The 24,969-nt window shown below is 62.4% G+C and overlaps 2 protein-coding genes and 1 long non-coding RNA gene across 11 annotated transcripts in view; 1 reads left to right on the plus strand and 2 right to left on the minus strand.

The window, feature by feature from the left end:
• Window positions 1-562: 562 nt before the first annotated feature.
• SLC25A34 (solute carrier family 25 member 34) lies at window positions 563-5,372 on the minus strand. Its single transcript, XM_036445969.2, is given in 9 exon segments — window positions 563-2,008; window positions 2,661-2,795; window positions 3,076-3,228; window positions 3,319-3,384; window positions 4,493-5,151; window positions 5,154-5,211; window positions 5,214-5,271; window positions 5,273-5,312; window positions 5,315-5,372. Coding segments are annotated over 9 exon segments (1,374 nt in total). The 5' UTR covers window positions 5,358-5,372; the 3' UTR covers window positions 563-1,846.
• LOC123652760 lies at window positions 2,802-20,347 on the plus strand. The gene is made up of 3 exons (XR_006742255.1): window positions 2,802-3,011; window positions 5,695-5,697; window positions 20,334-20,347. It is a non-coding gene; the product is annotated as an uncharacterized LOC123652760 (long non-coding RNA).
• Window positions 6,483-24,969, minus strand: part of PLEKHM2 (pleckstrin homology and RUN domain containing M2) — a 37,029-nt gene continuing 18,542 nt past the window's right edge. Inside the window, exons 2-21 of one of the 9 annotated variants that reach the window (XM_036445953.2) lie at window positions 21,590-21,696; window positions 21,137-21,246; window positions 20,535-20,634; window positions 19,905-20,064; window positions 18,966-19,152; window positions 17,597-17,656; window positions 14,298-14,520; window positions 13,739-13,921; window positions 12,798-13,643; window positions 12,200-12,269; window positions 11,966-12,056; window positions 11,574-11,638; window positions 11,166-11,293; window positions 10,521-10,653; window positions 10,208-10,398; window positions 9,728-9,793; window positions 8,968-9,127; window positions 8,507-8,686; window positions 7,839-7,955; window positions 6,483-7,425 (exon numbers count right to left, since the gene is read on the minus strand). In XM_036445953.2, the coding sequence (XP_036301846.1) occupies window positions 7,291-7,425; window positions 7,839-7,955; window positions 8,507-8,686; window positions 8,968-9,127; window positions 9,728-9,793; window positions 10,208-10,398; window positions 10,521-10,653; window positions 11,166-11,293; window positions 11,574-11,638; window positions 11,966-12,056; window positions 12,200-12,269; window positions 12,798-13,643; window positions 13,739-13,921; window positions 14,298-14,520; window positions 17,597-17,656; window positions 18,966-19,152; window positions 19,905-20,064; window positions 20,535-20,634; window positions 21,137-21,246; window positions 21,590-21,696 (3,312 nt within the window). In that variant the 3' untranslated portion in view covers window positions 6,483-7,290. Of the gene's footprint in view, window positions 7,426-7,838; window positions 7,956-8,506; window positions 8,687-8,967; window positions 9,128-9,727; window positions 9,794-10,207; window positions 10,399-10,520; window positions 10,654-11,165; window positions 11,294-11,573; window positions 11,639-11,965; window positions 12,057-12,199; window positions 12,270-12,797; window positions 13,644-13,738; window positions 13,922-14,297; window positions 14,521-17,596; window positions 17,657-18,965; window positions 19,153-19,904; window positions 20,065-20,534; window positions 20,635-21,123; window positions 21,247-21,589; window positions 21,697-24,969 lie in introns of all 9 variants that reach the window. The other 8 variants (XM_036445954.2, XM_045585177.1, XM_036445956.2 and 5 more) reach the window with 8 other exon arrangements.

The following is a 24,969-nucleotide window of genomic DNA, read 5'->3' on the forward strand; positions in this document are numbered from 1 at the left end:
GAGGGCAGCGGGAGGGTTAAGGGGCGACGGGACCACCAGGTGAAGGGAGGGGCATCTCTGGGGCTGGTCTCTGTCTCTGCTCAAGTCTGGTGCCCGCTGTCCTCCCTCTCCCTTGGGGCTTGCCACACGGGGGCTTCCTGAAGCCCAGGCCTCTGTCTGTCACCCGTTGTCCCCAGCCTTAGGGCTCTGTCCTCTCAGCCCAGAATCTGGAAGGGGCATCTATCCCCCTACATTCCTGAGGTCAGGCTCTACTCTCAGCCCGAAGTCTGGAGGGGGGGGCATATATACCCCCCCCCAGGCGTGAGGTTGGGATCCAGCTCTGGGCCCACCCCCTCAGCCACTGGCAGCCGCCTTGACTATCCTCTCTGTGTCCACTAGGTGGCAGGCTTCTCCGGGGCCAGACAGGGTGGGGCTGGATGGCCCAAGGCTTTTGGATCCTCCTTTCCCAGACTGAAGTAGCCAAGGAAAGGGGTTCAGGGGTGGGGGAGACTGCTCGGGAGAGCCGGAAGGGGGCTCAAGGGTGGGGGAGACTGAGGCTGCCGGCAGAGGAGACTGATTGACGTAAAGAAAATAGAAAACTTTATTGGTTTGGAGTGTTGGTAGGCGTGCCCCCCGAGCAGCTTTCCCACGACGCGGGTGTTGGCAGGGAAGGCAGTTCAGGCTGCTGGGCCTGGGCCAGGCTCCCCCTCCAGGGGCCTGGTGTCCACCTCCGCAGCACAGAGGTCAGCGCGGCCTTAGGGACACCCACGCGGGGAGTGTGGCTGCAGCTCGGAGGAAACGCTGGAGGAGGACGCCTGGCTCTGCTACTCCCCTTGGGCCAGTCACTCCCCCAGCCTGGCCTCAGTCTCCTCATTGAACCATGGGCTGTGGTTCGCCATGAGGCCCCGTGCGAATGCCTGCAGGGCTGGGCCCTGGGAGGGCCTCAGTAGAACCAGCGTTGATGTGGCAGGCTGAATTGTGTCCCCCCTGCACCCCAACTCACTATAATGAAGTCCTACCCCCCGCCCCAGGACCTCAGAGTGTGGCTGCAGTTGGAGAAGGGTTTTTACAGAGGTGATGAAGTTGACATGCAGTCACTCGGGTGGCCCTAGTCCCCTATGACTGGTCCTAGAAGGTGAGACTGGGGCACAGCCACGCACAGAAGGAAGGACGCAGAGAAGTCAGCCGTCTCAAGCCAAGGAGAGAGGCCTGAGAAGACACCAGCCCTGCTGACCCCTGGATCTTGGACTTCCGGCCTCCAGGACTGGGAGAAACAGCCGCCTGGTTTGTCCCGGCAGCCCTGGCCGACTGCCACGGAGAGGACACGCCTCCGGGCACGCAGGGTCTCCTCCCGTGTGCAGTGATCCCGAGGGGACACTCCGCCCGCGTGCTGGAACTTGCCAAGGGCACAGCTCTGGGCTGGGCAAGGTGGCTCCAGTCCTGGCTCTGCCATCTCAGCGCTGTTGTGTGGCTTCGATCAAAGCTCTCCACCCTCCGAGCCTCGGCTTGCTCCTTGGTGAGAGGTCTGTCACTCCCCCTGTGGTTTCCGGTGGAAGCAGCGGATGCAGGTACGGGACCCACCTCCTGGTTGCCCTCGCTCGGGGCAGTCATGATCACGGTGAGGACGGCCCTGGGACAAGGCCCCCCAGGCAGAGAAGGGAGGGAAGGGGGAGGACCTCTGGAGAGCAGAGGTGGTGGTTTGCAGCAGGCTGGTGGGTCCCGGGGCCGGGCGGACCGGCTGTCCACACGCCCCAGACCTGGGGCAGAGCCTGGGCTGTGGCTGGAGAGAGGGCCATGCCCAGCCGGAGCGGGGTGACGGGCTGTGTCAGGATGTGGAGTGAGGGACGCCGGGGTGCCCGGGACCCCCCTATCGGGCCAGCTTCCGCAGCTCGTCCCAGAAGAGCATGCTGAGGATGGTGTGCGGGCCCAGGCGCAGGTAGGCAGGGCCCAGGCCCTTGTAGAGAGCAGGGGGTCCCTCCTGCCGCCAGATCTTCACCAGGCAGTCCGCCAGGCCCCGGTACAGCAGGCCCTGGGGAGACACAGGGGGTGTCATACAGGGGCCTGGGGCCCTGGCTGGCACTCAGAGTGTGTCCGTGTGTGAGGGCTTCTGCAGCACCTCAGAAAAGGCACCCCCCCCCCCCACCCTTCCCACCAAGCTAGGGAAATTTCAGAATGAAGGACCTTTCTGTAATGTGGCAACATTTTAAAAGGAGTCTCTTCCCTCAGGCAGCCCCAGCCCAGCCCCAGCCAGGGGCTCAGTTTTGCTAGGGACAAACACAGGTGGGTTTTCGTCCCTGACTCAGCCTGTGGAGGGCACCTGTGTGTTGGGCACAGCTGTGCCAGCGTATACGGTGGCGGGCACCTGTCTGTGAGGCCGGGGGTCGGGCCTAGGTTCCAGTGCAGGGTCCTCCACATGCCAGCTGAGTGACTTCAGGCAAAGTCACCTGATAGCTCTGAGCCTCAGTTTCCCCATCAGGAAAATGAAGGTGGGTGTGAGGATGGAACAAAATCCAGATGTGAGACTGCTTAGCACGTGCCTGGGTCCTAGGCGCTCCACACACAAGCCGAAAGAATGCGTTTGCATGTATGTCACATCTGTGTGTGTGTGTGTGTGTGTGTGTGTGTGTTGGGAAGGGTGCTCTCCAGCTCCCCACATCCTCGCCACCTGGTCCCCTGCTCACCCTGCCAGCTCCATCCACGGGCTGATTGTACAGCCGAGTGCTGACCACATCGAAGGGGGTCATGACGGCCACCACCGCCACACTGCTGATCATGCCTCCGGCCAGCGCCACCAGCCAGCTGTCCTCCGGGAGCCACTGTGGGGATGGCACAGGCTGCTGACACCCGCTGCTGTGCCCACCAGCCTCCCTCCACCTGGGGGGTCAGGAGAAGACAGGGCCCTCCAGCCATTCCCCACCCACATCTCCCCCACAAGGCCCCTCCCACCTTCAGGGCTCACTGCTGGCCCCCCATTCCTGTGCCCAGGGGTCCTACGGGGCCCCGTCTGTCACCGCCCGCGGGGATTCCCTGAGGTGTGACCTGGGCCCAGGCAGGAGGCCTCCTCCCCCCTGGGTGTCTGTGTCCCTGGCCCCTCACCTGTCGCTCCTGCACCCAGGCCTTGGCCGAGGCGAAGGTGGCCAGCTGGGCAGCAGAGCCAACCATGACTCGGGGCACAGCCCCGCCCACACCCCGCCACAGGCCTGCCAGGCCCTGCTGCCGCCAGATGGTCTCCATGGCGCCCAGGAGGCTCTGTGGGGAGAGGGCACAGGGTCACTGGGCAGCCCCTGCCCACCCAGGAGCCCACCCAGCCCAGGGAGCTCTGGGGAGTGGCAGTCCCACCTGGTGGTGGTGCTGGTGCCCCACGGCCATCTCGGCCACCGTCTGGGCCTGCAGCTGCGTTTTGACCTGTGAGAGCAGAGGTGATGGAGGGCTCAGGGCGCGGCCTTGGAGCCTGGCTGAGCTGTGTGGGTGGAGGGCACCCTTTCCTGGTTGCCAGGGCAGAGTGCAGGCCCAGCAGTGATGTTCCAGGGGGCAGTCCCTCCTGGACCTCAGGAGCCCACGCCTGCAGCTTGGGGGCGTGTGAGACAGGGTTGGGGCGAGCCTCCAGATTGGCCTGGGTGTGCACCACCTCCTGTGTCTGCTTACCTCTGGAAAGCTGTTCTGAGGGCGGGGGGTGGGGGGGGTGGAGAGGTGTGGAGAGGACAGTGCTGGCCCTGGCTCCAGGAAGCTTCATTCTTTTTTAAGTTTTTTTTTTTTTTTTAATAGAGAGTACTTATTCATTTTTTATTTTTAAATGTTTTTTAATTGATTTTTAAAGAGAGAGAAAGGGAGAGGGAGAGATAGAAACATGGATGAGAAAGAAACATCATCGATCAGCTGCTTCCTTCCCGCCCCTGACTGGGGATGGAGCCCACAACCTGGGCACGTGTCCTGTCCAGAAATAGAACAGGTGACCTCTTAGTTCCTGGTTGATGCTCAACCACTGAGCTATACCAGACAGGCATGGGAGCTTTATTCTTCTTTATTTTTTATTGACTTTTTTAAGAGAGAGAGGGGGAGGGAGGGAGAGGGATAGAGAGATGAGAAACATTGAAAGGCTGCCTTCTGCATGTCCCCCACTGGAGGTCAAGCCTGCAGCCTGGGCGTGTGCATCGAACCCAGGACCTCTTGGTTCATGGATGGATGCTTGACCACTAAGCCACACTGACAGGGCTGGAAGCTTTATTCTTGACCTAAGTGCACACCTCCTGCTTACCTCCAGCCCACCCGCTACCCCCGCCCCTGCCTGGCTCAGGACCTGCGGGTGGGGGCTCCTGGGGACAGAGGATGGACGGGGCAGGGTCCTGGGGCAGATTTCAGTCCTGGGAAGGGATGTTCCAGGGAGCAGCCCCACCCAGCCTGCCCCACCCAGAGGCCAGCCCAGGAAGCTTCAGAGCCTGGGCGGGAGTCGGTCTCTGGTGGTGGAGGATGGAGTTGGGTCCCGGGTGGTGGAGGACAGAGACGAGGCACTCACCAGGTAAGCAGGGCTCCCCACGAAGGCTCCCAGGGCCCCAGCCACCGCACCTGCGATCACGGTGCCCCCTGGCTGCTGCGTGAGGCCGGCCTGGCAGGCCAGGCTGTAGCAATAGAAGCGGACGCTGTTCATGAGGCCCTGGTAGAGCAGGCTGGCGGCCAGCCCCTTCTGCAGGCCACTCAGCCCATCTGCTCGGGCCACGGCGGCTATGGAGGCCACAAAGCCCCGGTAGGGCTGAGGGTAGGTGCCCGGGGCCTGCAGCTCCCCCTGCAGCTGCAGCCGAGTCTTCACCACCTCCAGGGGATTGGTGAAGACGCAGGCCAGGCAACAGGCCGAGGCGCCCAGCACCAGGTCCACAGCCGGGGACACCGCTCTCGTGTCCTCTGTGCCAGCAGCCGGCTCTGCCCGGGTCAGGGGCATGGCACAGACCCTGGGGTGGTGGCGCTCAGGCTGCCTGTACCCCTGGAGGGTCACAGGGCTAGGGATCGAGGGGCCCTGGGGCCATGTCTGGAGGGCAGGGACAGGCCTGCAGCTGCCAGGCTGTTGCTGATCTATCCGGGGAGTCCACCTGCTCCGCTCAGCGCCCGGGCTGTGGGCGCCTAGGACACACCCCTGCTGGGCTCTGACCAATCCCAGCGGCCTCTGTTCTCCACACCTCCCTGCTGGGGCGGCCCTAGACTCTGGGATCTGGGGCGAAGGTCAGCTGGATCAGAAAGAGACTGGGGGCGGGGAGAAGGTGCCAATCAGCGGAAACTCCTTCCCCTGCCCCTTGTCCTCCAGCCTCCCTGTGGTCCCCGGGGCAAAGGGCTGGTGCTGCCGCCCACCTTTGGCTCAGCCAGTCCTGCCGCAGCAGAGCCCTGGGCATGGGAACTGCCCGGGGCTCCTGGCCACAGCCTACAGCCTGCCTGGGCACCTCAGCAACAGCCCCACCGCTGCCCCTGCCCTGTGAGGTGCCCTTTCCGGCCCCAGCCTTCTGGTCTGGCTCCTGTCAGTGAGCGCGGAGGAGGGGACGGACCAGACTCCCAGCTGTGCTAGAACGTGACCCGGCAAATCACTCCCCTCGGAGCTTCACTTTCCGTTTGTAAAGGGGGGCATCCATCCCCGCAGGCCTTCTCTGGAGGGTCAGCGATGTGTGAAAAGCACCCACCGAAGGTGGTTCACATTGCCCTGCGGGGGCCCTGCCGGGGAGGGGACCACAGGAGTGAGTGGCTTGGCCGCTTCCCGGGTAGGGACTTGTCCCTCAGCGCGCCCCTCCCCGTGGAGCCCCTCCCAGTTGTGGCTTCTGGAGGAGGCCCTGCAGGATATGGCCCTTTGTGCCAGGTGAGAAGGGACTCCCCACCCCACCCGCACTGCTGCCAGGCGCCAGGCTGCTCGCCTTGACCTCTGCCCTCAGAGCAGCTCTCCTGCCAGGGCCACCCTGCATCACCCTAGGTGATGTCAGTGTCAAAACCGGAGGCAGAGGCGCCCTGCCTGGAACCCCGCCTCGGTGGCCACCACACCCACCCCCTCCCGAGCTTTCCCCTCTCCTCCTGTGTGTGTGTGTGTGTGTGTGTGTGAGGCCCTGCAGGTGGCAGTGTGAATGGCTCCCGGCCTAATAGGCTTGGCATCCTCCAGGCAGCCCCTGGGCAGGAGCTCAGCAAGAGGCCTCGGGAACTACGTGAACTCTCCCGGGTTTACCTGGAGTGGCTGGCACCTACCCCTGGGCTGGGAGGCCGGGGGGCAGGCCTCGCCCGCCGGTTATGGAGACTTTTCCAGGACTCGGGCCACCCCACCCCTGGCCCTGCAGGACACAGGAGAGAGGGCAAAGGTCAGACCATGAAACTCCCAGGCCTGGGCTCCTCCAGACTGGAGTGCCCAGGGCCGCAGGGGGTCTGTTTCCCAGCGTTGGCACCGGCGGCTGATGGAACACTGTGGAATGGAGAACGAGGGGCCTGGGCAGAGGGATTGAGGTCCCCACCTCCATCCTGGACAAAAGGGCCAGCGACAAGTCTTGGCAATATAACATATCTATTTTATTTTAAAAAACAAAACCCAGACCCAACTCTTTCCCCGAGAGGGCCCTTGACAGGCTCTCAGGAAGGGCCTGGCTCTGGCCAAGCAGGACAGTCAGGAGGCTCCAACGTGGACGCCAGGCTGGTGGGTCTGCCCCACTCCACGCCCGCCTCCCTGCCCTCTGCTCCCGGTGCAAAGACTCAGCCCGATTCCTGGGCCCACGGCACTGCCAGGTTCAGGGAGAGGAGGGCAGGGGCCCGCGGACATGCAGGGCCTCCTGGCAGCCGGGAGGGCCAGTCGGCCGGCCCCGCCCTGCAAGGCAGGCAGCAGTGCGCGTGGGACGGGTTAGTGAGGAGATGACATGCACTAGGAACTCAGTGTTCCACTTCCCTGCTCGGCCAGGAATACGTTCAAAAATGAACAGGATGACCAGACACTCGGGCCCCCGGGGTGGCCTGAGCCTCTGCCGGGCCATCCTTCTGCTCCCTCAGGGTCGATATTATTCCCATCATCACCCCAAAGTGACAGCATGGGCCGAGCCGGGGCCCTGGGAGGAGGCTGTGCAACTACAGAGCCCACAGGGCTCAGACCGCTGCCCTGGCATGTCCAGTGCCCGCTGCTGGGAGGTGCCTGGAATGTGCGCACCCACTCTGACCACAGGGAGGGACGGACTCTGTCTCAGGCCCCGCCCGCCCGTTCTGCCCACGGGGTGGAGTGGGCTGTGGAACGGGAGGAGGCCCGGCCCCGAGCAGTGCGCTGCCACCGTGGTGACCGTGCGTGTGCCCCCAGGACACGCCAGCTCCGCCTCAGCACCAGGGGTCCCGGGAGGCTCGGCCGCGGCACAGGCTGTCGCTGCGCTGCCACGCGCTGTGGATGAGGCTCAGGGCGTCCTCGAACTTCTTGGTGGAGGCTTCCTGGATGGCCTTGTGCGGGAGGTCCACCTGTGCCGGGCGGCAGGGCATGAGGCCACGGAGCCACACCCGGGCAGCCTGTCCGCCCGCTACACTGTGCCCTTCAGGGAGGGGCTAAGCCGAGACCAGGTGACGCTGTGGGTGGGTGCCACCCGGCAGGCCCTGCGCTCTCGCTGGCTGTGCACCCGAGTGTCCTGCTTGCCTGGGACAGCTCGGCCGCAGCCCCACCATCAGCACTCAATTTGTGCTGTTTTACTGGAACCAGGAAGCCAGGGTGTGCTAAGTCCAGACCCCGGGGGGCAGGGTTGCCTTCGGTCCTAAAGTCCGTGTCGCTCCCAGAGCTACAGGCCGTGCTGTGCCGGCGCCCACCCCTGCCTCGGTCGGGGCCACGCAGGGCTCCTCTCCGGGCACAGCTCACTCCGCAGGCCCGGGCAGCTGGGTACCTGGTAGATGGTCTTCCACCCGGAGCGCAGTGCAGACAGGAGTCGGTCCAGCTCAGACGTGCAGCTCAGGTAGATGACCCAGGGCGGGAGGGGCTGCTGGCCGTCCCGGGAGAACTCCTGGGGAGAGCAGGACCCCGTCAGCAGACACAGGGCTCCTTCTGCAGGGCCTTCCTCCAGCACCCCCACCGGACTCACCACGACACAGTACCCCCTGCCCGGTTCACCCCCCACCGGACTCACCAAGACACAGTATCCCCTGCCCGGTTCACCCCCCACCGGACTCACCAAGACACAGTACCCCCTGCCTGGTTCACCCCCCACCGGACTCACCAAGACACAGTACCCCCTGCCCGGTTCACCCCCCACCGGACTCACCAAGACACAGTATCCCCTGCCCGGTTCACCCCCCACCGGACTCACCAAGACACAGTACCCCCTGCCTGGTTCACCCCCCACCGGACTCACCAAGACACAGTATCCCCTGCCCGGTTCACCCCCCACCGGACTCACCAAGACACAGTACCCCCTGCCCGGTTCACCCCCCACCGGACTCACCAAGACACAGTACCCCCTGCCCGGTTCACCCCCCACTGGACTCACCAAGACACAGTACCCCCTGCCCGGTTCACACACACACACACACACACACACACACACACCCAACTCACCAAGACACAGTACTCCCGGCCCGGCTCCGTGGAGACGGCGCTGATGTCGGCCAGCGCGGCTGTGCCCAGAGAGCGGAAGAAGCTGGTCTGGCAATCCTCGTGGCAGGTGAACAGGCGGTCGTCCGTGATCACCAGGCAGCAGGGGATGCAGGGGCTGGGAGGTACGCCCTGGGGGATGACCTGAAGGCGTTGACAGAGGGGCAGGAGGCAAGCTGGAGCTCCTGCGGCTGGTCTCCCCACCCAGGGCCAGCCCTTAGCCCCGCCTCCAGAAGGCAGGCCCCGCCCACTCAGGGCTACAGCTGGGGGTGGGGTGACCAGGAGAGTACCAGGCCTGCCTGCTCCTGGGCTGTCCCTGGAGGAACCGTCTGGTCCCCACGGGTTGCTCCATGACTGGTGTGGGTTTAGGGAAGGGACACAGTGGGGTGGGAGGCCAGGTGAATGCGGAGGCGGGAGCAGCTCACCCCTTTGGACACGGCCTGGCAGAGGTGTTGCATCCAGTCGGCCATCTCAGCCTCGCTCTCGGCGCTCAGCTCCAGGCACGGCCGGTCGGCAAGGATGACCTGGAAGGCGTGGGGCCGATCCGTGGTGTTGGACCTCCGACAGCCACCGCACTGCTCCCCCCTGGGCCAGAGGAGGAGGGGTGAAACGGGAGCGAGGAGGCAGGGCTGGCTCGGGGTGGGAGCCCCTGTGGCTCTAGCTTGTGAGCACAGGGCCTGACAGTCCCCGGGCGGAGGACACCGGGAGAAGTCCAGACCCCTTGGCTCTCAGGAGAGGCTTAAAGCTGCTGGGCAGCCCCACTCCATCCTGTGCAATCCCTTTTATGTCCAGATTCACCAAGATCCTTCTAGAGCCTAAACACGGCCACATGAGGGGTGAGAATCAGTTCGTGGCTCCGGCCTTCAGAATCCATGCACATCCTCATGTTCCCTGTCAGCCTGACGCTTCCCCCAGTCTGTGTGCACCCATCTTCCCCTCAGGGCAGGCGCTTCCCGGGAAGAGAGGGCCTTAGCAGGCGGGGGACTGCCCCCCAGGGAGCTCTCCCTTCTCCCCACCCTGGGTCCCTGCGGTCCTGAGCTCTGCAGGACTCGGGGCACGGGTCAGGGCTGCTGGGCGCAGTGGGGTGAGAGGCAGGCGGAGCTGACAAGAGGGAGAGCCAGGAGCGGTCTCAGGGAGAAGGGGAGCACGGGCCCCACCTCACCCCATGTTCACCAGGACACTCACCCCATGTTCACCGAGAGCAGGGGGATGACATCGGTGCGGTCGGGGTACTGGTAGAGGATCCCGTTGCTGCAGGGACACACATGGTGGGGCTGAGGCCTGTCCCAGCAGGACCAGTGGAGCCCAGACCCCGGGGGCTCCCCCGGCTGGAGCCCTGACCCAGAGGCCAAGCGGGGGGCTGTCTTCCGTGGCGGGGAGGGTGAAGGAGGGACTGCAGAGGGACACACTGGGGAGCTCGGTGCAGCCCTGCCCGGGTCTCTGCCTGCAGCATTCCAGGCGGCTTCTTGGGGTGGCCGGGTGGAGCCCTGGGTGGCCCCTGAGGAGGCTGCTTCACCGAGAAGCTCTACTGCTCTGGGTCTGTGCCCCCTTAGCCCTGTGGGGAGGGCGTTTCCCCTCGGTCCCCGCCTGCGACGTGCTGCAGAACGCTCACAGCCTGTGAACCCACCACCTCAGGGTGAGCCTGACCAGAGCGCAGGCTCCCACCTGAGCACCACGAAGCACGTCTTCCAGAGCTCCTTGCCCAGGTAGGAGGTGCCCGCCTTGTAGTGCAGCATGCCTTCTTTGGTGATGGTGCCCTCGGGGGGTGAGCAGTGGCAGGGGACGGGGTCCAGGGACTCGTCAGTGGGGTCCTCCCAGTGCACGAGCCCATAGAAGCGCACGGTCACAGCGGCTGCCTGGGGGGGAGGAGGGAGTAGACAGAGCGATGAGGTCCCAGCCAGCACCAGGGCCCACTGAGAGCAAGGACCCGCCCCAGGCCCAGGCCCTCCCCCCTGCCCCTGCCTCCCCAGCTTCTCACCTCACACTTAGATTCCTGGGCCACGAACTTGGCCAGTGCCAGCTTCTCCATGGTGGCGTCGGTCAGGATGCTGGGGTACGGGGGTTCCCGACAGCCTTTGATCATGGCCGACTTCAAAGAAGCCAAGAAGAACCTGCCCAGGGAGTGGGGTTTGCCGTCAGAGGCATGTGCCCCCCACCTTCCAGGCTCACAGACACTTGGGGGAGAGACCTGGCTGGAACCAGAGCTCAGGGCGGCGGGCGGGCAGTGACGGGACAGCAGGCCAATCACCTAGTGGCGACTTAGTAGAGGCCCACCTGTTCCCCAATGGCCAAGGGGCCTCGGGTTCTGACTGAGGGAGACTGGCAAGGGGCTGCAGCGGGACTCGAACACCAGTGTAACACTGTAACACTGGTTACACACAGGCTCCCTGAGGAGGTCTGGGGCACGCTGCGGTCAGCAGCCAGGCCATGCTCTCTTCCTGCTAAGCTCATGCCCCTTCCTCTCTGCAGTCGCCTGGGTTGACCATGAATCAGCCAGGGCCCAGAGGGAACGCACCTGCCCCCACTTCCTACCCTCCCCCCGAAGGCGGGAGCCCAGGGCACAGCCACCCAGCGGCCGAGGCTGACCCTCCAGCTCAGCGGAAGGAAGGCGGGTGTCACTCACTCAGCCAGAGCCGCGTCGGCCGTGTCCAGCAGAAACTGCTTCCTGCGGTTGGTGCACACCAGCCTCACCGCCTGCTGGTCCAGGCCCACCTGCCAGAGACCACACCTCCATGCACCTGGGCCTGGCCGCTGCCAGGAGAGGCAGCACAGCCGGACTGAGGGCCAGCTGGGGGAGGGGGAGCAGGGGGGCAGGCAGGAAGCGCCCCTGGGGTCACCACGAGGCAAAGCTCCAGAGGCCTGGGACCCTGGCCGATTAGGGAGGGATGGACGGAGAGGCACCTCCAGCTCGGCTCCCATCCCCAGCACCAGGGACAGAAGCTGCTCTGAGAGGAGCAGGGGAGGCAGGGGCTGCTCCGCTCTGCATGTGGCTGGGCCGACAGCAAACAGCAGCTGCAGAGCCTGGACTCACCGACACGTAGTCAAGCTCATTGTACGAAACGGCCTCTTCCACCAGGTATGGCTTCTCCGTGGCCCCTGAGAGGAAATGCCAATGCTCATTACCCACCCGGCCTCTCTTCCCTCCCCTGCCCACCTTCTACGCCCTGGCCCCTCCCCTCAGGAGACCCGCCTGGGCCCGGGATCTGAAAGGATGGAGGATGACAGGGGTGCGGATGGAGAGGAGGCCCAGGCTCATGTCTTGGGGCTGCTGCCTGCTGGCAACACCCTCTGTGAAGTGTATTTTCATCGCCACACGCCAGGCGATGGGACCCCGGGGGTGTGGAGAGCTGGGGAAGGGGGCGGCACGCCAGGCAGCTGAGGGCCCCGGGGAGCAGGGGGTTTGGGGCAGGAGGCGGCAGGCACCTTTCCGGAGCAGGTAGACATAACAGTCTGTGAGCAGCACGTACAGCAGCTGCAGGGTGCCCTCCATGTGCCCTGTGCTCATCCGGATCATCTGCGGGCGAAGCAGAAACCGCTCGGGCACCGTGGCTCCCACCCGCCGGCCCCGGGCGGCACGCTTCTCCTGACTGCCCGGCGGCCACCCCCCCCCCCCCCCCCCCCCCCCGCCCCGCCCCGCCGGGCTGCGCTGGAACTCACTTTGAAGAGCTGCTCTTCGTTTTCTCGAAACACGTGGATCATCAGCAGGAGTAAGTGGTTGTTGTCGACTCTGTGAGAGGACAGTGTGGGAGGGTGCGGTGTCAGGCTGGGGCGGGGGCAGGGGAGGTGAGACAGGCACAGAGAGGAGATGCATGTACAGAGAGGGGGTACAGGCACCTAGAGGTGGTACAGGCACCCAGAGGGCATAGAGGCACCCAGGGGTGGTACAGGCACCCAGAGGGGTAGAGTAGAGGCACCCAGGGATGGTACAGGCACCCAGAGGAGTAGAGGCACCCAGGGGTGGTATAGGCACCCAGAGGGCAGAGGCACCCAGGAGTGGTATAGGCACCCAGAGGGGGTAGAGGCACCTAGAAGGCGTATAGGTACCCAGAGGGCATACGGGCACCCAGAGGCAGTGCCCTCAGAGCTGTAGCTGTGGCAACTCTGCCCCCTCCCAGGAGCCGCATGAAGGAGGGAGGACCACACCCCTCCTGCCTCCCAGCCGGTTGGGTCCTCAGGAGCCATCAGGGATTGGGAGGGCAGGCCCCGGGCCCCTGCTCCCAGCACCGGAGTCTCCCCAGCGCACGGCCCTGCTCACCTGAACTCCGCGGCGTGGGACATCTCAGAGGGGCTCCCCTGCCCCTCCTCCACCCCCGAGTCCTCCGCGCTGCTCAGGCACGGGCTGGGCTGGTCCCGCTTGAGCTGGCAAAGAGCCTGCTGGGTCCCAGACTCTGGCTCAGGCCCGGGCCCCTCCCCGATAGGGGGCACCTGGGTCTCTGGTGCCCGGGCCTCTGGGTCCTGAGCCTCCCCCAGGGCGGCCCCTAGGGGCGGAGGCGCCTGTCCCTCTCCTCCTCCTCCTCCCTCTTCTTCTTGGCCAGCAGCCGCAGGGCCACCAGGAACATGCAGCGGTTGGCCAGGCCCTGCAGGGTCATGGTCGCCGCCACCTGCTGTAACAGTGCTTGGACTCTCGACGGTAAAGCGGTAGAAGTCCATTGGGGCCGGAAGCCCCTCACTAAAGTCACTAAACGGCGGTCTCTCCGGGGCGTCCCCCGGAGAGCCGGTCCGAAAGGGCTGGTCGGGGGGCTCGGCGCGGGAGCCCCAGGTGCGAGGGTCCAGCTGCCCGTGGAGCTGGTCCATGACTTTGCTCAGGGGCTGCCCCAGGCGCTCCATGGAGGTGTCCTTCATCGCGGGGATGAGCAGGCCCATCTGGCTGGGCTCTGCGCGCTCGCTGCTCTCAGCGGCGCTGCTGGGCCCCTCTCCCTTCTCCTGGGGGCAAGTCACGGTGGCGTCTGGGGAGCCCCGCCCGAGGCCTGGGCTGCTGACCCGGCTGTCGCCATCCCCCCTCCTGGCACCAGCGTGCTGGGCAGAGGCCGGGCGCAGTGGACTGGCTTCCTCATCTGCTCTGGTCTTCTTCTTCTTGCCAGTTTTCTTCTTCTTGGTGACCCTGGGAGAGAGGCGAGGGGAGACATCAGCATCTGAGCACCGGGCTCTGAGGGACATGATGGGTGGGGCCAAAAGAGGTGATCCTGGGTGTGTGACCTCTGAGGGCAGAGCTTCAGTGGTCCCGGGCAGTGCTGGGTGCAGGGTCCTGGCTGGGGGCAGCGGCGGCTCGGCCCCTGTGGTCTCCCCCATGGCTGGCAGAGGCAGGGGCCAGCCCGAGGAGGCACAGATGGCAGCAGCCAGAGGCCCCTGAGCAGGTCCTGCAGCGCAGCTAGCTGTGCTCTAGGGAACAACAGGCCACGGTTGGTCAGGCCAATGGTCCCTCTCCTCAGCCCTTCCCTTAGGATGTGGGCAATGGGCCCTGCGCTGACCTCACTTCCCATCACGGACAATTCCACCAGAAATGCACTCAAAGTCTCTGGGCTCACACTCCTGGCACCCACTCTTGGTCCCACGTTGGCTGCAGTGGGCCTGGCTAGGGGGCCCCAAGCCTGAGCGGCTCAAGCTGCTCTGGACTCGAACCAGCCAGTGCCTCTTGTCTTCCGGGCCTGCTATTCCTCCTGCTGGAAGCGCCACCACGGGAAGAGGGTACTTCATCGCCAGGAAGATGCCCAACTGCCTGCCTGGACTAAGGGGGTGCTCCCCCCGCCCCGCTGACCTGATGACTTCGAGCTCCGTGCCGGCGTCCAGCAGCTCCGGGGGGTGCTCCGTGCCCTGGGAGGAGGTGTGCACCGGGGTGGTGTCGGAGGAGGACACGGCCTCCGCCTGCTCCTCGTTGAAGGGGTTGTGGCGCTGGGTGGGGCTCTTGGTGGACGCTTTGCTGCTGGTCAGGTCGGAGGCAGTGGAGCGGGGGCCACTGACAGTGTCTGTGAGGTCCCCGTCTGCGAGGAGGAACGGGAAACAGGACACAGCCCATAAGACCCTCGGGGCCCCCAAAGCATGCCTCTCCTCATGCGGAGGGCGGGTGAGCCCCCCCCCCACGGAAGTCTGATCGGGGTGGCCCTGTTCTGAGTATAGAAGCCCAGACCCAGCAGGACATGGGATCTGTGCTTTTAGAGCAACTTATAGGGACCACCACCACCACCATCACCACCACCGTCACCATCACCACCACCGTCACCACCATCACCATCACCACCACCATCACCACCACCACCACCGTCACCACCATCACCACCACCACCACCGGTCACCACCATCACCATCCACCACCACCATCACCATCCACCACCACCACCACCACCGTCACCACCACCACCACCACCTCCATCACCACCTCCACCACCGTCACCACCGTCACCACCAGCAGCAGGAGCCCGAGAGCCACGGCAACGTGGCCAAATTGGAGCTCCAAGCTGAAGCCCCTAGAAGATGGTGCCCTCGGTGCCCTCAGTTGACCCTCCACCAGAGGAGGTCAGAGGGGTGCCCGCATCCTCTTAGCACCACAAGGCCCTGGCAGGGCTGAGATACCCAAAGTCCTCTGAGGGTCCTCCAGAGGCAGGTAAGAAGGAACAAAAGAGAGAACAGAGACCAGAGAAAAGGTGGGCTGCAGAGTGAAGGGCCAAGGCTGGGGGTGAGGAGCAGGGGGAAGGGCGGAGAGAAGGCGCCAGAGCCCAGGAGAGGAGATGTGAAGGGGACGAGAACTGAAGGGTGTGCCGAGTGGCTGCCCCCCCAGATGCCTCGTGGGCCCTTCAGTGGCTGCTTCTCTCCCTGACGACCCACATGCTCCAGGGGCAGCACCAGGCCCCTGTAAGGGGTGCTGAGAACTCGATTTCACTCAAGCCTCAGCGTGCATATGTCCACTGTCACCCAGCCTCCGCCCCCCAAGGCGGACCTGGTCTACCCCACCCTTCCGCCCCGGTCACCAGACAGGACATGGCGAGGAGAGCACACGGGAATTCATCTGGTGGCAGATGGCTGCCCGAGCAGAGACCGAGGCCGGCCGGTGGAGGTTAATGGCAGGGGACGTAGGCCGTTCACGCTCCATTAGCCACTTTGTACACATCTTCCCGGCCATTATCTGCCTGGAGACGGGCAAGCATGCTGCCCACCTCAGCCTCACCCGAAGGGCCTGGCTGCCGCCAGCTTCCAGGTGTATCTCGGAGACTGCTGGCTGCTGCCTGCTGACACAGCACGCCACCCATATTTTTCAAAAAGTACATTGTTTTTTAATATAAGAGCAAAGGAGGCAGCTAAAAGCAATTGCCAGCCGTGCCAGAAAAAAACCCACAAAAACACGCAGCAACAGCCTGGCAGGTGTGGCTCACTGGTTGAGCATCGACCCACGAACCAGGAGGTCACGGTTGGATTCATAGTCAGGGCACATGCCTGGGTTGCAGGTTCGATCCCCAGTATGGGGTGTGCAGGAGGCAGCTGATCAATGGTTCTCTCTCATCATTGATGTTTCTCTCCCCACCCATGAAATCAATAAAACATATTTAAAAAACCCCAAACCACCAGCAATAGATGAGACTTTCTCCCGATGTCCTGGGACCACAGCGCCCTGGTTCTCAATGCAGAGAACCTGGCCCTTCGGTCTCAGAGAAGGTTCCTGCAGAGCCCTGCGCCTCGTACCAGGCCCCGGAGATCTGCAGCTGCTCCGAGGAGCCCGAGAGGAGAGCGAGCAGACCACGGACACTGTGGGTGTCAAGGCTGAGGTACCTGCCAATCCTGTAAAGGAGCACGGACCCCGGGACAGCCGCCCAATCCCCACCCAATCCCCACCAGGGCCCACAGGGCCCTGCTGGGCAAGCAGTGCAACAGGCAACAAGTAGCGGCGGGGAGGGTTAGCTGTTAGAACCAGAGGGACTGCCGGTGCCCAGCGCGCCTGCGGCAGGGGAGAGGCTGAGAGGACAGGTGCTGTCAGGATGGAATTCTGGACTAGACACTACTCTGGGAGCGGGACCCTGATGCTATGCTCTTGGCAGATGAGGGTCTTTAACACGGCGCCTGGTTGTGGCCTCAGACTTAAAGAGGACGTGTTAGCGTCAGGGACGTGCCCTGTGCTCTGAGCAATCAGGGGAATGTAAAGAATAGCGTCACAAATGTTCACAAGCCCAGAAGTGGGCACCCCTACAAGCAGGAAAATGCCTGAGCATTACTGCCACCTAGTGGACACGGTGGGAAGTGGGCTGAGTATTTTAATCTGCCTTGAAATCGAAGAGACTCTCTCCATAGGAAGTTTCATCTGTATGTGGGCAATTTCCCTCAATCTCATTAAAAAATGTCCCAGAGGAAGCCACCAAGAATGGACTGAAGGAATCAAGCCCTCTGCCTTGGCTTCTTAATGCTTCTGACACAGGAATGTGTGGGCTGTACTTGATGCTTCTGACCTACAGGAATGTACAGCCCACACGTTCAAAGGCATCTCTTTCTAGAACAAGTCTGTCCCCAGTGAGTGCCCACGGCCGGCAGTTCCACACACAGGTCCAGTGAGTGGCGTGGCGCCAGAGGCAGGAAGGGAGATGTGTGTGTTCCTGCGGAGCCATGAGGTGACTCCACAAGCCACTGCGTCTGTCAGCACAGGCAGGGGTCCTGTCCTGGTGGCCGATGGGAGCTGCCCAAGCTGCCCAGGGCTGGAGGTGGGCGTGGGGCTGGAGGGGGTCTGGGGCTGGAGGGGGCCTAGGGCTGGAGGGGGGCCTAGGGCTGGAGGGGGGCCCGGGGCTGGAGGGGGGCCTGGGGCTGGAGGGGGGCCCGGGGCTGGAGGTGGGTCTGGGACTGGAGGGGGGCCAGGGGCTGGAGGGGGGCCCGGGGCTGGAGGGGGGCCAGGGGCTGGAGGGGGCCTGGGGCTGGAGGCGGAGCTCCTCCTTCAGAATTCCATCTATCGGGACATCAGGCTGGGCTTTAGTACGATCAGTGACATGATTATAAGTATCGAGCTGATTTTGATCATGCAGCAAGCTTGGCATGGAAACGTGGCAATAACAGGAAACGAGAGTAAGAACGGACTTTGCCCACCTTCCCAGTCTGTGCTGGGTACCGATGGCACTGCCGGAAACACATCTCCAAAATCATAATCTACAAAAACGGGGACAAAACTGACCATTAGAAACAGGAAGTGGGAGGACAGGGTGGGAGGGGGCAACAGGGCAGGGACATGGGCGAAGACACACGAGGAAAAGTTAAACTTTCCACGTTTTATCTAACAGCCAACCTCAGGGACTTACTCGGGCCCCAGTGGCCTCTGACGGGCTGGGAAGACATCGGGGGCTGGGAACCTGGTTCTGGCAGAGAAGGTGGGCCCACCTGCTCCTGACCGGCTTTTCTATCCCGAGCCTTCCTTCCCTCTGCACCAGCGGCCGAGACAAGGGGGGCGGCTCCTTCGGGCAGCCCCTCCGCCTTCTCTGAGGCAGCCCCTGAGTCCGACCTCCCGTCCACTTGTAAAGGAGCAACGCTAACAGCAAGTCTGACAGTAACTGCCCTCTCCCTGGCCATGCATGGCTCATGGCACAATTAGAAATAAAGAGAAGGTCAGGGCCTCAATGCTGATGCAATTCTGGGGAGTCCCAGGCCTCGGATCCCCTCCCTGGAGGCGAGGAAACAGCCAGTTTCGTAAATGAACACAGCCCAGCCACCCAGAGTGGCTCAGTGGTTGAGCATTGACCTATGAACCAGGCGGTCATGGTTCAATCTACAATTAGGGTACATGCCTGGATTGCAGGCTCGATCCCCAGTGAGGGGCAATGAGTCTCTCTCATCGTTGTTGTTTCTCTCTCTCTCTCCCTTCCTCTCTGAAATCAGTAAAAATATAAATAATACAGCAAGGCTGTTTGGATAAGCTTTTGGATGAGACAACACAATGACCTCTGGTTGCGGTGACCTTTTTCAGACTCCGGTGCGAGGGGTGCGATCCCCGCGGACACACTGACAGTGCGGGAGGGACTCCGGAGAGATGCTGGCAGGTTTTCCCCTCAACGTCCCATCCACCCGCTTTCTCCTCCTTCCAGTGGCTCCTTAGCCTCTTTCTGCCTAAAACCTGGGCGGCGGCCTCCCCCAGCGATGAGAGGAAGTCTGGTCACACCTAATCCCGCCTCACTCGGAAACAGCCTTCTAGAAAAGGGACCAACCTCCCCAAGATCTGTCCCATGATTGTTGGACTTTTTGTCTCCATAGTTGGCTTCTTTTTCCCCCCGCATTAGTTTCTTAGCCTGCACAGGGACTTGGAGACAGAGGATCTGAGAGACGGCTGACCCTGTCTGACCTTCACTTCAGCCACGGGACCAGGACGAGGGACCAGCGGAGCCGAGAGAGACGCCGCCCCACCAGGCGCCAGTGGCTCTGGAGTCGGTTTTGGCGCGGGCCTGGCTCCTGTCCACCGGCCACCTACCCTCGCTGGACGGGGCGATGGCGCTGTCATCCCACTCCAGGTTGGTGGAGGTGACGGAGTTGAAGGAGTTGAGGGACAGGCTGTCGGAGCCGTGGGCCGAGCTGGGAAGGCGGTCCTCGAAGTCCAGCAGGTGCTGAGGCTTGTAGTAGTCGGGCATGTAGGGGGCCAGGTCTAAGTAGGGGGCGTCCTGAGGCGAGAGGAGAGAGGCAGGTCTGGGTGGTGGCCTCCACTGGGGGCAGGGTCGGGAGCCACGGGCCTGCCTGTCACACCCTCCCCCGTGCTAGCTTTTCCTTGGGGAACCAATGGGCTGAAACCAGCTGCTGAGGAGTAATGTGATGGGTGTGGCGCTGAGAGCTGGGCCTGAGGCCCACAGAGGACGGGAACCAGCGAGGCCTTCTCTGACCTCTCACTATTCAAATTGCTCTTTCCCCCCAATTCCTCTGCCTCTTCAGTCTGTGCCAACTGGGCAGGACCCAGGAAGGGGTTTGGACTCGGCATCTGAGGCACGGTGGGCCCCTTCGGCTCAATCTGGGCCGGCACTGAACGTCTCTAGTGTTCACTCCCTCCGGGTGAAGTGCACCACCAGCACCCAGTTCAGTGTTCAGTGTAGGAGAGAGGCCGGAGTCGGAGCCAATTCCAAGACCCCAGGAGGCACAGGGATGAGTCGGCCATGTCCCCCTCAAACACTCATGCCCCACACATCCAGGCGGCGGGCTCTTCTCCCAGGCGGGACAGAGATCGGAAGGAGTCAGCTGAACCAGATCTGGCCTCAGGCCAAGAGAATCACACCCACCCTCACTCCCACGGCAGACCCCGACCCGGCCCTCACCTGCTCAGGCCGGGTCACACCTGAGACTCCCGGAGGGGCCTGAACAGGGACACCTCGCGCCCACCCGCCCCTCCTCTGCCCCGAAAGCCGGGAGCGCCATGGGGTCTCACCAGGTCCAGGTCGAAGCGAATGAACTCCAGCCCAGACACCAAGGTCAGGAAGAGAGTCAGGTGATCGTGGCTGCAGACCAGGGCATTCCTGTGGGACACGGAGGGGACGGCGGTGGGGCTGGTTTGTGTCCAGCTCGGCCCTCCCTCGCCAACAAGCCCCGGTGTTGAAATGCGACATGTGACAGCCCTCTCCCTGAGGGCGCCTGGCAGGAGGCAGCTATCCAGCCCTTCCCAGCCTCTCCTCCTGGGTTTGTGCCACACGGCCAGCTCCCGCCAGTGTCTCAGACACGGGCCTGTGGCAGGAGGCCCGCCTGGCTCGCCGCAGCTGCTATAAATACTCCGATCCCGCAGTCACCCAGCAAAGGCTGCGCATTCTAGTCTGGTCTGAGGCCCGAGGAGGGACCAGCGGAGGCAGAGCACCAAGCACAGGAGCCCAGCTGGAGCCCAGCGCTCCTGGCAAAGCCGCCCACGCCGGGCTCGGAGCGCCCCGGGGCCGTCACGGACATGTCCTCCGCAGGCAGTGCCAGGCCGGGCCTCTGAGCTGCAATCACGGGGTCTGCGTGTGAAAAGCGCCTGTGGGACGAGGCGCCAGGGCAGCTTGGGGGCCACGGGCACAGACCGCACACTCACTTGACGTAGTACTTGTGCAGCAGGCCCAGGTTCTCCTGGAACAGCCGCAGGTAGCTCTCCAGGGAGTTCTCGTTGAGGGCCAGGTACAGCCAGGCCCGGCCTGCAGACAAGGGCAGGAGTCACCGGGAGGAAGGTCTGTCAGGAAGCAGGCAGGGGCAGGAAGGAGAGACAGAGCGGGGGAGGGGACTGTGCATGCCAACAGCCTGGCCTCCTGGAGGGCCACGACCCCAAAATCTTTAATCTCCGGGGAGCCCCCAGCTTGTGGCTGCCCGGGGAGCTGGACAGAGGGCAGATTTTAACCTCAAGGGGGTTGACAAATGCAAGGATCCTGCACGACCCTGCAGGCTAACAATGACCCTCACCGAGGAAGGGAGCGAGACCATCGTGTGCTCGGCTGGGGTGCTCTCCCGAATCCCACTCCCCTTCACCGCCCTCCGCGCTCCCACAGACTGCCATTCACAGGAGGGGCCTCTGGAGGGCACTGGCATTGAGGGCCCCTCTGCCTCTGGATATCACATGATGATTGGCTCCGCCCCTTAGCCCCGAGCCACCCACAGGGAGGGCGGAGCTGGCCCTTCCCAGCATCCACCTGCACTACTCACTGCGCCCCAGGTTGGTGGCCACGTGCTGCAGCACCTCGATCTGCTTGACGGCCTCCCTCCGGGTGAAGTGCACCACCAGCACCCAGTAGCCGGAGGAGAGGTCCTGCAGCCTGAGGGACAGGACAGGCGCTGCTGGACCCGGGCACGGCTCCCAGAAGGTGCAGTCAGCGGGCCCACCAGCTGCATCAGTCCTGAGCTCAAGGCCAAGAGCAATGGCTTCCCAGCGAGACCCACAGGCACCGTGCCTTCCCGTTTCACCTACTCCTTCTCTCCTCCTGCGTGTGTCCGCTCAGAGACAACCTGCCCGATAACGCAGACCGCCTGCGGCCCACCCGAGCCGGACCAACTTCTCCCCGCCCAGGGGGAGGAGCCTCAGAAGGCGGACGAGGCCAGGGACTTGTCTCCGAGGCCGTGCCCCGTGGTGCCCACCGCCTCCCAGAAGGGCCGGCTCACCCGTACAGCAGGGCGTGGTCCAGGTGCTCGCACAGGCGCTGCAGCACCTTGTCGTGGTTCCGGATGGCAGGCGTCTCATCCTCACATGCAGCAAAGTAGCTCTGCAACTGAAGGGGGACAACCGCCTTAGACCGGAGATGGCAGAGGGCCGGAGGGCCGGGACCGGCCCGGCTGCTGAGAAAACCAGTCGAATGGCTCTCCGTGGTGACAGAAAGAGGGGCCTGGAGACCAAGGCTGTGTCCCTGCAGCTCAGGCCCCACAGGCACTACAGGGGCTTTGCACAATGACAGCAGGCGAGGTTGTCATGTCCATGCGGAGGTCTCAGGTGGCACCAGGTCCAAGCCTGGGTCACCGAGCTGCACAGCACCAGGGTTGCTACCTAGGATGTTACCACCCACTTAAAGGAACCCCCGTGCCCCTGGGCTGTGCCACCCGGAGGCCTTGCTCCAAGCTGCTCCTCTGGAAAAACTCAGGCTGATGGGCTGGGGCACCGGCTGCCACGGTCTCCGTGTCAGCCTCTGGCAAGGATCTGCCTGAGGAGCCTGACAAGGCTGGACATGGGCCCGGGAACATGCCAGGCTCATGCAAGCCCTAAACCCAGAAGGACACTGTCCTCAGGTGGACTGACAGACGTGGACAGCGGGCGGGATGAAGTGCAGCTCCGAGCTAACGCCACCCGGCGGGCCAAGGCGAGGGCAGCTCCACCCGCTTAGTTAAGGGGAAGAAAGCCCAGATATTTGTGGGGGTGATTTATTTATTTAATTTGTGTGTTTAAAAACAATGTCTTTATTGATTTTTAGAGAGAAATGAAGGGAGAGGGAGAGATAGAAACATCACTGATCAGATGCCTCTGCATGCCCCCTAACTGGGGGTTGAGTCTGCAACCTGGGCATGTGCCCTGACCAGGAATCAACCTCTTGGTTCACAGGCTGACGCTCAACCACTGAGCCACACCAGCCGGCGAAAGCCCGGATATTTGGACTGAGTTCTCTGCCACCAGCTAGGAGGCAGGAGCCCTTTCAAGTAAAGCCCGGGAGCCGTCTTGGCACCTTCCCTTCAGCCACCCTCTGTCTGCCTTTGCCCTTGCCACGGCGGGGAAGGACACGATGGGAGAGCGCCACCCTGTTGGCTCAGCTCAGGTTCAAGCTCTTGGCGTCGGACAAACGAGCTCTCAAGTGTTTCTGAGCCGCAGTGGAGGCAGCGGCAGGCGAGACGCGTCACCCACACCAGCAGGCACGCGCTCCTGGCGGGAGGCCACCAGCCAGCCGCACCCCAGAAACTCTGCTCCGTGGCCCCGAGTGCACCCCAGCCCTGCTGGCCGGGGGGCTCAGTCCCCGGGTCTGCTCTGAGCCCGGGAGGAGAGGTTTCCAGAAGGGACGGGAGAGCAGCGAGCCCATGAAAACCACACAACTCCCTGGCAGCAACGGCCCCAAGTCTCCTGTGCACCTGACCACCGAGAACCACACCGCCAATGCCCGCGGCTGTCGCTTTTTTTTTTTTTACAGAGAGGAGGGGAGAGGGATAGAGAGCCAGAAACATCGATCAACTGCCTCCCGCACACTCCCCACTGGGGATGCGCCCGAAACCAAGGTACATGCCCTTGACCGGAATCGAACCCGGGATCCCCTCAGTCCACTGGATGATGCTCTATCCACTGAGCCAAACGGGTCTCGGCTGTTGCTTTTATTTCATTTCAAAATCCAAGGAGATCTGAGGCCAGGGGCTTAGTCGTTGGCGCTGGAAGCATCCTTCAGAGATCTAGTGCGACGCCCTACTTAACGGAGCAAAACCGACAGATCCATCCTCTTTGCTGTGAAAGTAGCCACACCCACTCCCCCACCTGAGAACGTGGACACGGTTTAAATTTTTACTTGTGATGTCTAGTGAAATGACGGAGCCACGGCTAGAACGCAGACACCTTTCTCAGGTTAAGATATCTTAAAACGATTATTCCTGCCTGGCCAGCGTGACCCAGTGGTTGAGCATCGACTTATGAACCAGGTCACGTTCGATTCCCGGTCGGGGCACCGGCCCGGGTGTGGGCTCAGTCTCCAGTGTGGGGCGTGCAGAAGGCAGCCGGTCAATGATTCTCTTCCATCGTTGATGTTTCTCTCTCTACCTCTCCCTTCCTCTGAAATCAATTATCTTCTTAAACAAAATTATTCCTGAGCCAGCTGCTGTCGGCGGGCTGCAGGGGGTGGGGTGGAGCCAGAGGGGCCGGTCTGGCTCCCGGGAAGTGCGAGACCCGGGACCCATGGAGGGAACCGCGCGGAGAACCAGGCCTCTGCTTCAGGGGCGGCACTAGGATGCAGCCCGTGCCGAGTGTTATTTTGGGAGCAGCAAAGGCCTTCCACTGACTAATGTGGGTAAGCTATAAACACAACAATGTCCTTTTTATGTACATTTTAAATCAAGCCAAGCACAGATGCTGGTGATGCGCAGATTATTATCTTTTCTACTAAAGCAAGACTCTGTGGCTCCTGCGTTAGCATGGGCTGTGTCCTGGCGGAACTCGGCATGTTTTATTCCACTAAAGGAGTCTCTTCACAGTAAAAAAAAGTTATTCTGGAAACAGTATTTGTTCACCCTAAAAATGCAAGCAACGTGGAAGTGGATATGAATATGAAAGCCACCCGTTCCTCACTGTCAACAGCTTATGTGTGTGTCCTCCCAACCCTTCTCTGCATACGCAGATTTTAGTTTTCATCATTCTACCTGGGAAGTACCTTGCTTTAACCATGGTTAGACATGGCTACTGGCTCCAATTCTCTGATTTTACACAAAACATTGTGACGAGCACGGGTGGACCCCTGCAAGGGTAAATCTGCCTGGTGAGTGCTCAGAGCGGAACCTCGGAGCTAAAGAACACGCGCATTCGGTGTGGCTGCAGCCGGCCACGGGCCTGTCTGAAAGGGGGTCAGTTTCCACTCTGACCAAGCTGGCAGCACAGGATGAAATCAGTCTAATTCCTGCCACTGATCGGAGAGAGAGAGTTCTTAATTGCTTTAAACTGTATTTCTCTGCTCACTAATGCAGTTGCACAGTTTTATTAACCATTTGTATTTCATATTTCTGTGAAGTGCCTTTTCATAACCTCCGCCCAGTCTCCTGGCTGTTGGTCTCTGCTTTTAGTGTGTTTAATCTGCTCCAGCTCTCTTTTTTATTTTTTTTTAAGTCATTATTGTTGAAAGTATTACATACGGCCCTTTTACCCCCATCCGCTCAGCTCTTTATTTGTTAAGAATTTAACCCTGTTTGTTGCACTGTTTCTTGTTTTGGGGTGTTTTGTTTGTTTTTGCCTAGTCTCAATTGACATTTAAATTTTGCTTTTGGTGTGCTTTTTCCTACTGAGAAATTTTAATTTTTTTATGTAGTCAAAT

This window comes from Pipistrellus kuhlii, unplaced genomic scaffold, assembly GCF_014108245.1.
Source record: "Pipistrellus kuhlii isolate mPipKuh1 unplaced genomic scaffold, mPipKuh1.p scaffold_m20_p_2, whole genome shotgun sequence".
Lineage (NCBI taxonomy): Eukaryota > Metazoa > Chordata > Mammalia > Chiroptera > Vespertilionidae > Pipistrellus > Pipistrellus kuhlii.